We start from the raw sequence: 9,662 nt of genomic DNA on the forward strand, positions 1-9,662 counted from the left end.
TCTAGCAGTATCTATTTTGCAGGTCGGTATTTAATATCACGCATTAAACAGCAAATTAAGATAATGCCGGAAATATTTACCATATTAAAGGAGTAGCCGAGAAGTAAATGATGAAGTAATTAAGCACTAAAGATTTTGAATCCGATATCTTGCGTGCACTACACGTGTCCATGCTGCGCGCATCAGTTCCGAATTCTTGCAGTTAAGCGTTTCTCACGGCTGCTATAAAAGGGTCACGGAGTAGGGGCTGGGACTTGGGAGAACCAGACCAGACAGAGTAGTGCGAGGCCAGACCAGACTTAGTTCTGCGTACACAATAACACACGGCGCCGGTGGACGGATCAAAGAGGCATAGAAAGGTACGGAGATTAACCTTCTTGTAGTTAAATAAATCGAATTGTGCTGATAGACCACATACGTGACTCGTTTGTTCTTACATATGTGGCTCGCTTTTGGCTTATTCTTGTGTTGTTTCTTAGAAAAACCTTTTATCATTCCATTTTTCGTTGTTGTTCGGAATTTATCAGATGATGAATTTAGATTTTTACTAGTACATATGGCCATGCGTTGCACCGGAAAAAAATGTTTTTTTTTGTGCAAGCATAATGTTTCACAGCACCGGATTCACTATGAAGAACATGCTGCAATGCAGCATCCTTCTACAAAATGAACATAAAAAATACGATGCAATTTAGCCGTGTTCATATTTTCTTTGCCGGACATAATCTTCCACTGATTCCATTTAAGTATAATCATTTTTAATTGTATTTAAGTATAATCCTTCCTTTAATTACCATGACGTCCTTATCCGTTTTAGTCGGGAATCAAATTCTTCCTTTTCTATTTTAGTAGCCCCAACACATTGAAGCCTACATATCCTTCCTACCTTTTTACCTCAAATCCTTCATGTAGAATTTATTAAGATCACAATCTTTCTTTTAATTATTCCACCGGTTTACCCATAATCATTTCTTTAATTAGCCATATCCGTTTAAATATTTTATTTAAGCCCCCAATCATTTCTTTAATTAGCTCATTCACTTAATTAGCTTGTCCTAAACATGATGACTGTGAATTGTATATTTAGAGTGAGTTGGGATTAGTAAATGTGAAAGGCGCATAGGTTATTGGTTGTTACATCAAAGAGCAGACAGGAGGACCTGTGTCCAATTCCCACAAATTTTGACCCAATTATTTTTCGCGGTCTCTATGAAAGCCCATAAAAAGGCCGATCAACATACAAGTATCTGGCCCAGATCGCTTAGCGTGTGTACGAGCCAACAATACCAAACTCTAGCGTGCACTTAAACCAAACGAAAAAGACTAAACCGAACCAGGAATACATATTCCCTTTAATAGTAAATATATGTATAGATATAGATATAGATTACGGTAGATAACTTTGTTTTTTTAACACAAATACAGTAGACCAACTTTTTTTATGGAAAAGCTGTTGCGTTGTAGGGCCGTAGTACTCGATGGCCCTGCAGAAGATAAGCATAAGGAGCCCATATGTGCCTACTCGAAATACTTTCAGGCCTAGCTAGCTGATAGAATGGGCCTTTTTACCCACCAAAGCGGGCTACAAGTATCATATTCATGGGCTAATGAACTGGAGAGACTGGTAAAATCGTACCCTGTTCTAGAAAAAAAGAAGTAAAATCGTACCCACTTGCTCCAAAACATAACAAAAAACGCCTAAGCACAGTTGCAACTTTTGCTTTAAAAATGTTAGCTATGCGATTTACCCCAAGCAGAGCACACAATTTTCCCAACCACTCCAAAAGCAGACAGGTCCAAAACGAGAAATATCAATCATATTTGTGTCTCAAAAAATAAAAATAAAACCATCGGGATATTATAATATACGGTCCTGACAGGCTTGGTTTTGGTTCAGCACGAGATGCCCTACAGCTGCACATGCAGATAGCCAGACACCATCACAGTTCACAAGCTTGGCCCCACCGTGAGACCACGAATTGATGCTCGGGAGCGACCCCGGGGACTAAAAATTTCCTACCGACAGCCGCTTGCATTCTTTCTTTCTACTCCAATGAACGTCCTCGCGGCCGCGGGCAGTGCGCCACAGTACCCAATTTGGCGTCCAGATCTGGCATCCCGGAATTCTCTAATGGCCGCGCTTAGAGCGTGCTGTTAATTTAACGATTCCCAGGATTCACCCGCGTGTTATCCTTGCAAGGCTCTGCGTCAGCAATAAACAGAAGGGACCTGCCAAGCCGTAGGCTCGACCCTTTTTTTTTACCACGGATCCAATCCAGCATAATCATGTGTGCATTAGCAGAAAATTACAGTGGTAGTTGCAACAGGAAAGCGGAGAACAGGATAGACGGCGCTGCACATGGATGGATAGGCTAAACAAAGTTTTCTTTTTTTCACTTGCCACTTTGTTCTCGAGCGAGAGCAGCGAATGACGGCCCCGAGGAGAGGCCCATCAGTCCATCACGCACACGTGCCGGCGGACGCTGGACTGGACCAGGGGGAAAAGGACGAGCGCATGTGAGCGGTGAGCCCCAAACCAAGGCAAATCGCTCCTGCACTGCACTGCAGAGACCTACTATTACTATTCCTTTTGGCATCGGTGCGACCGATCCTTCTCCTCGGAATGGATGCCCCTCTTCGAACGAACGTTGCTTCTTGTAGTAGCAGATCGGAACCGCTCCACGCACGACAAGGCGCGGGCGATAACCGCACGGCCAAGAATCGTATGGTACGTCAGAGTTCCCCTGGAGCAGGTGCGTGTGCGTGTGCGTGTACGGAGCGCGCAAGGTACCACAGATTCCAGGATATATCAATCGTCCCCTGGCATTTGCATTTGGCCATCCCAAAGTTGGAACTTCAAAAGTGAGGCACGCCAGCATCCTTCTCTGCCCGAGTCACCACTCACCAGACAAGACATTGCCTACCCCTACCACCATCTCCGTGCGGTTGCAGTTGCACCAGCCCGGATCAGATCTCTCGTCTCTCCAAGAACCGCATCTGAAACTGCCTTTGTGCGCTGGTGCTTCTCGTCAACCTCCGCACTCCCGTTCGCCCTACTCCTACCACCCCATAAAGGCACGCAGAGGGTAGTAATACCATCACCCCTCGCTTCTCCTCCAAAAGTTGGCAGTGAAGTGGAGCCGAGCCATTATCATTACTTTTTTTTTTGATCGGGCCATTATCATTACTACTACGACGAGTAGTTGGTACGCGCATTATTGTGAGTTTCTCCTCCACTCCCAGCCCACGCCACGCAACAGGACGCGGCCTCGTGCTCCGGCGCGGCCGGCCGCCGGTGGATTTAGCGGCGGCGGCTTGCGTCCGGTAGGTGCGGGATCCCCGTCACCCTCGCCCGCTCCGCAACCTCATCTGCATGCATTCCGTCCGCCGTCCCATTCATTCTACTCGTCTACTACTCCTGCAGCGGAGTGACTGACACACACACGCCCCGTAACACCCGGCCGCGCTGTGCAGTGCAGGTAGCGCCGCCAGCTTTCGCCGCGGAGACGATGGCGCCGGCGCTCATGAGGCTGGCGCTGGCGCTGGCGGTGGCGGTGGTCGGGTGCTGCGCCGCCCGGCAGCCCGGCGGCCGCGTCGACCTGTGGCCAATGCCCGCGTCCGTGAGCCGCGGCGCCAGGACGCTCTACGTCGCCAGGGACCTCAAGCTGTCGACGGCCGGGAGCGGGTACAAGGACGGGAAGGCCATCCTGGCGGACGCCTTCAGGAGGATGGTGGCCGTCATCCAGCTCGACCACGCCATCAATGGCAGCTACCACGGCCTGCCCGTGCTCGCCGGCGTCAATGTGGCCGTCCGTTCCCCGGACGACGAGGTGCGTATGTCTTGTTTGTTGAGCTCCAGTGCTGAGGAATCGATTATTCTTTATGCTATATTTTGTTTACATGCTCTGCCTTTTGATCTGCTGCAGCTCAAGTTCGGGGTGGATGAATCGTACAAGCTGACCGTGCCTGCAACCGGGAGTCCGCTATATGCCCGAATTGAGGTTAGTACAGAATGCTGTGCTCAACCACTGCCTATCAACTCTTTTGACTTCAGATGTCCTTTTATGAATGCATGGAAAAAAGGAGAGATGAAATCCTATTTTTAGCGAGAACCAGAGTCAAAAATGTATTATTGGGCCACACAAAATTTAGTTCAGACCGTATGTATCCAGATGATATGGCACCGACATTTGCTGAACCTGAACTCATAAATAAAAAGTACTTGAGCATCACACAGATGGATCCGTCATATACAAGATTAGTACTTAAGCATCGGCTTTTCAGAATAAGAACAGCATCTTGTGTTTCATACAACGGCGTACATACCTGAAAAATAAGACTTGCAATGTTATTATTTTTACTTTGCACCACCTGTCTGAAGGAGGTTCGGCAACAATAACAGTACCTCATTCTTGTCACAAAGGTGCAGGCCACCACAAAACACTATCCGCCATACAAACTGTGACACGCAGTTCATACCAGTTTTCTGCATTTTGCAGGCCCAAACAGTTTTCGGAGCGTTTCATGCTTTAGAGGTAACATCAAATTATTTATGATATTATGCAGGACCATTAGATAAAGGTGGGCACAATATTAATTTCAGATAACCGGACAATACGTTTGTATTGTTGCAGACATTCAGTCAATTGTGTTACTTCGATTTTGTTTTGAGTGTAACTGGACTACATTGGGCTCCTTGGACTATCGTGGATAAGCCAAGATTTCCTTATCGAGGGCTGCTTATTGGTAAGATGTAATCTGCATTTTACCATCATTTTAGAAACAGTGTCTTCGTAATTCAGACTTTCAGAGTAACAGAGCTTATAAATTAGACTCGTCAATTTAGCTCCAGTTCCATGGGTTCCAACTGCCCTTTTGTTACTATAATAACCTATGTATCATCCAACAGTAAGTGCCTTCATAGCGTAGTCCTCTTGTTTTTACACCTCTTGAAATTTCTCAATCTATTTCTGCTTGTGCACAATTTTCCAGTCTATAATTCATTTTTCCAGTCAACCAACGTCCCAAGTAATATCAAGTTTGGTTAGCGCATGTGTTACACTTCCAATATATGATATGCTCGATAGATGCATATTGCAAGTAAAAACCTTGATTTTCATGTTAAGGTTTTGACAAATACCTTATTTTCCACCCCCGCACTATTAGTAGAGAGTTCTGGATATTGACGTGCTTGTGCATTGTATGTTGCAGATACCGCAAGGCATTATCTTCCTGTCCCGGTAATCAAAAGTGTAATCGATTCAATGGTCTACAGTAAGTTGGTATGTTTGACCTTCCTACACAAAAACAATTTTCTTTATCCTAACTCCTACTTCTTTCCTTCATCACAATGGACTTATATGTATGCTTCTTAAGTTAGTTTTAGTTGCATCATATGATATGTTTACTTCTTCGCCATGCAGAATGTTCTTCATTGGCACATCGTGGATGAGCAGTCATTTCCTCTTGAAATACCTTCATACCCAAAATTATCAAATGGTGCATACTCTTATTCAGAAAAATATACAATCAATGATGCCATCGACATTGTACAGTGAGTTTTTCTTGTGTCATCATATTGGATATACTTCTCTTCAGTTATTACCTAGACTATTAAGTACCAAAATCTGAGAGTATTCAAGCAAAACTATGCATTTAATAGTTTCCACATAACGTTGCAAAGGGAATCAGAAAATAAGCATAATTTTCTACCAGCTAACTTTCCCTGAGAAAGCTGCGATTGATGGGGTCCAGAGTAGATATCACTTCGCTATGCTGTCTGACATTCCACGTTAAGATGGTTTATCAACAATTTGCAGATATGCTGAAAAAAGAGGTGTGAATGTCTTGGCTGAGATTGATGTCCCTGGCCATGCTGGTTCATGGTAAGAGATCTACTTCTGTCCCCTGTGCATTTGTGCCATCAGCAACTGTAATGCTCTGTGGCCTACAAGTTCTACTGATGCAAAATAGAGTTGTTCTTGTTGTACTGGATACTCACACTATTATTGTTTGAAACCACATAGTAGAATTTAACTTATATATAGCATCAACCCTGCCTCAAATTCAACATTTGGTACATTTCTATTGCCTCAGGGGTGTTGGATATCCATCGTTGTGGCCATCAGCTACCTGCCAACAACCACTTGATGTCAGCAACGACTTTACATTTAAAGTGATCGACGGAATTCTTTCAGGTAATACACAAATTCTAAACCTGCACCATCTCAATTCGTTATTGCAAAAAGGAAGAAAATCAACATTTTATATTAAACTTGGCAACAACAACAAAAGATGGTTGAATGGCCTTAATAAATATAGAGCATTTTGCAAAACAGAACATAATACAGTGGTAATATTGTTTTTTGTTGTCCATTCAGATTTTAGCAAGGTTTTTAAGTTCAAGTTTGTCCATTTGGGAGGTGATGAAGTCGATACAAGTAAGTTTGTAGATGTCTCGCAGTAGCGCAGAAAATCTACATGTGTTAAATTAATAGCCTATTCACTCTTTACCATGGATTCCAGGTTGCTGGACTACCACACCACGCATTAAATCATGGTATGTGCTTTAGAGAGTTTTTGGGAAAATAAGATGTGATAACCTTGGTAGTATTTACAGTCATCTAATCCATCTGGAAGTCTTTTTCCTGATGTGCAGGTTGGTTCAACATGGTATGAATGAGTCTGATGCCTACAGATATTTTGTCCTAAAGGCTCAAAAGATTGCAATTTCACATGGCTACGAGATTATTAACTGGTAGGGCGACTGGTATAGCTAGTTTCTGCATATTCTGATCTTTCTACTGGCTGTTCACAAACACTTTATCATGCTTGCAGGGAAGAAACGTTTAACAACTTTGGAGACAAGTTGGACCGCAAAACGGTGGTGCATAACTGGTATTTCCTAACCGCCTATTGGCTTCAGTTATATAAAAAAATAAGAGGCACAACCAGTATTTGTTCATCAGAAATTAAAACTGACATTCTGTTGTCGTAACTATCAGGCTTGGAGGTGGAGTTGCAGAGAAAGTGGTTTCTGCTGGTCTGAGATGCATTGTCAGCAACCAGGATAAGTGGTACCTAGATCACCTGGATGCTACATGGGAAGGATTCTATATGAATGAACCATTGACAAATATCTACAACCCAGAGCAACAGAAGTTGATTCTTGGCGGAGAAGTATGCATGTGGGGAGAACACATAGATGCATCTGACATTCAACAAACCATTTGGCCTCGTGCTGCAGCAGCTGCAGGTATAATAAGCAGAATATTCTCTTGACCTTCTAATTGTATGAAAATATTACATATTTAGCGGATCTTTGACATACAGTTGTGCCATACCGAGGTTATAGTTACAATATTTTTGACATCTATATGTCACAACACAACACAGTACAACTTTCCCCGCAAAAAAAAAACAGTACAACTTGAAGTAGTATTATGGTTGATCATCTAAAACTATGGCAATAGCATCTACACATTTTTGAAACGTTTTTTCTTGAATTGATAGAACATCTATACAGTCAATAGACAGAGTGACAGATTGACCTCTGTACATGTAGCAGATCTGATGCTAACTGAGTTGCAATGAATCTTTTACATAAACCCATGCTGCATGGTATTGAGATGATGTGGAGGTACAGCTCACACCATGAGCAAATGTTTCATACAGAGTTTAATGAAGTAAAAGCCCATGAGAGCATACAGTTAAAGCATCTCTTCTCACATATGCATCATGAGTATGGAAGTCTATTAATATGATCGCTTTTGAGTTAAACGCTTGCAACATAGATGAATAAATTTTAGTTTTGGTTACTTGCTGTGTATCGCTTTATAAGTAATCAAAGGAACAGAACAGGTGCCGGATCTTATTAATTCTGAAGATATATGTTAAAGCATGCTACTTAATATTGTTAACATATACTCCCTCCGTTCCGAATTACTTGTCTCGGAAATGGATGTATCTAGAACTAAAATACATCTAGATACATCCATTTCTGTGACAAGTAATTCCGAACGGAGGGAGTAGCATACAATGTGCGAATCTACCTCTCCATCATGTTGCTTTGACTCACCAGTTCACTTATTATTTTGTAGAGCGGCTATGGACTCCCGTTGAGAAGCTCGCGAAGGACACAACGGCGGTCACTGCAAGATTGGCACACTTCAGGTGCTTGCTGAATGAGAGAGGGGTCGCTGCGGCGCCGCTGGCTGGATATGGCCGCACAGCTCCGTCGGAACCAGGATCCTGTGTAAGGCAGTAGGACATTCATAATGGGGGTAAATACCATTCATACAGGAATAAACATCAGTCCGAGGCATCCTTTTTTTCACCGTTCTGGGCAATGAAGCCCGGACAAATGTACTGATTCAGGATGTTCTGTGATGCAAGGGGATGTTTCAATGATATTGCGTCCCTCTTTCAACGTGGTAACTGTATCCTGTTTGCAATATGCGCTCCTGTTTCAAGAAAATACACCCAAATAATTGCCTGGATAAATAATTGCCCACGGCATTCAGATGGAGGATACTTGGCCAGCCTCGCAATGGAACAAAGCAGATCCTTGAAGCACTTCACGCGGCTACGCGAAGGGAGCGTGCACCGGATATCTGCTCGACGGCACAGCAAGCCGCGGCCCGTCGAGTAGGAGATCCGGCGCTAGCTCTGCTTCCGCGGCGGCCGCCTCACCGCGCCGCGAGGGTTTCCAGTAGATGATGCCAATAGGGCCACTGATTTCAGCCGGACCGGGCACCTCGCGGGCGCCAAAACACGGGAGACCCGCGCGTAGGGCGCGGGATAGGAGGGTGACGCGAACCCAGGCAAACAGTGGGCCGCGGCCCAATTACAGGTTGCCGGTTCCTCCCAAGTTTTTTATTTCATACATTTTATAAAACGGACTGTGCTAACGATCCGCACGACTCCCCTCGATGGACGATGGCTCCCACTTCTCCCGTTCCTCGCTCCCGCTTCTCCCGTTCTCCCCCCGATTGACACTAATAAAAAAAGGCGAATTGAGAAAAAAGTGCACTACATGGGATTCAAACCTGCATCAGGTAGCTAGGGCACGCCTAATACCATGTCCAACAACCATTACACCAACCCAGGCTGTTGTTCAATACTTGAAAACAAAAGTCTTTTAAAACTCCTTTTCACCATTGTCAGATGACAAAAAGAAAGGTATTTTCTTGAAAAAAAATCACTGCATAAAATGATGATGTACTATACGCGCTATGACTTTTTTATCAGGGTCAGGTACATAAGTTATCAGGTCTGCGATGTGTGAGTTACCATGCTATTCACACAAAAGTTATCGAGGGGATGTTTTATCAACTCCCCACTCCCCCCCACCCCCCCTCATCGCCAAAGTTATCAGGACCTGGGTACATAAGTTATCATGTCTACGATGTGTGAGTTACCATGCTATTCACACAAAAGCTACCGAGGGGATATTTCATCAACTCCCCCCACCCTCGTCCCAAAGTTATCAGGACCTGAGTACATAAGTTATCAGGTCTACGATGTGTGAGTTACCATGCTATTCATACAAAAGTTACCGAGGGGATATTTCATCAACTGCCCCCCCCCTCGTTGTCAAAGTTATCAGGATGGGGTGCATTAGTTATCAGATATGCGATGTGTGAATTACCATGCTATTCATA

General features: G+C 44.1%; 1 protein-coding gene across 5 annotated transcripts; it reads left to right on the forward strand.

Moving 5' to 3' along the window:
- Positions 1-277: 277 nt before the first annotated feature.
- On the forward strand, positions 278-8,436 carry LOC125518547 (beta-hexosaminidase 3-like). 5 transcript variants are annotated; one of them, XM_048683384.1, is made up of 15 exons: positions 278-359; positions 3,475-3,830; positions 3,927-4,001; positions 4,500-4,535; positions 4,635-4,746; positions 5,212-5,282; positions 5,424-5,554; positions 5,820-5,885; positions 6,097-6,197; positions 6,381-6,440; positions 6,526-6,559; positions 6,659-6,757; positions 6,838-6,897; positions 7,005-7,255; positions 8,100-8,436. In XM_048683384.1, exons 2-15 carry the CDS (start codon positions 3,510-3,512, stop codon positions 8,264-8,266), a joined length of 1,584 nt encoding a protein of 527 aa, XP_048539341.1. In that variant the 5' UTR covers positions 278-359; positions 3,475-3,509; the 3' UTR covers positions 8,267-8,436. The 5 variants fall into 5 exon arrangements, with proteins under 5 accessions (XP_048539341.1, XP_048539330.1, XP_048539325.1 ...); XM_048683373.1 differs by lacking the exon at positions 278-359 and adding an exon at positions 3,176-3,328; XM_048683368.1 differs by lacking the exon at positions 278-359 and adding an exon at positions 3,180-3,324.
- The last annotated feature ends 1,226 nt before the right edge of the window (positions 8,437-9,662 follow it).

Source organism: Triticum urartu, chromosome 1, assembly GCF_003073215.2.
Source record: "Triticum urartu cultivar G1812 chromosome 1, Tu2.1, whole genome shotgun sequence".
Lineage (NCBI taxonomy): Eukaryota > Viridiplantae > Streptophyta > Magnoliopsida > Poales > Poaceae > Triticum > Triticum urartu.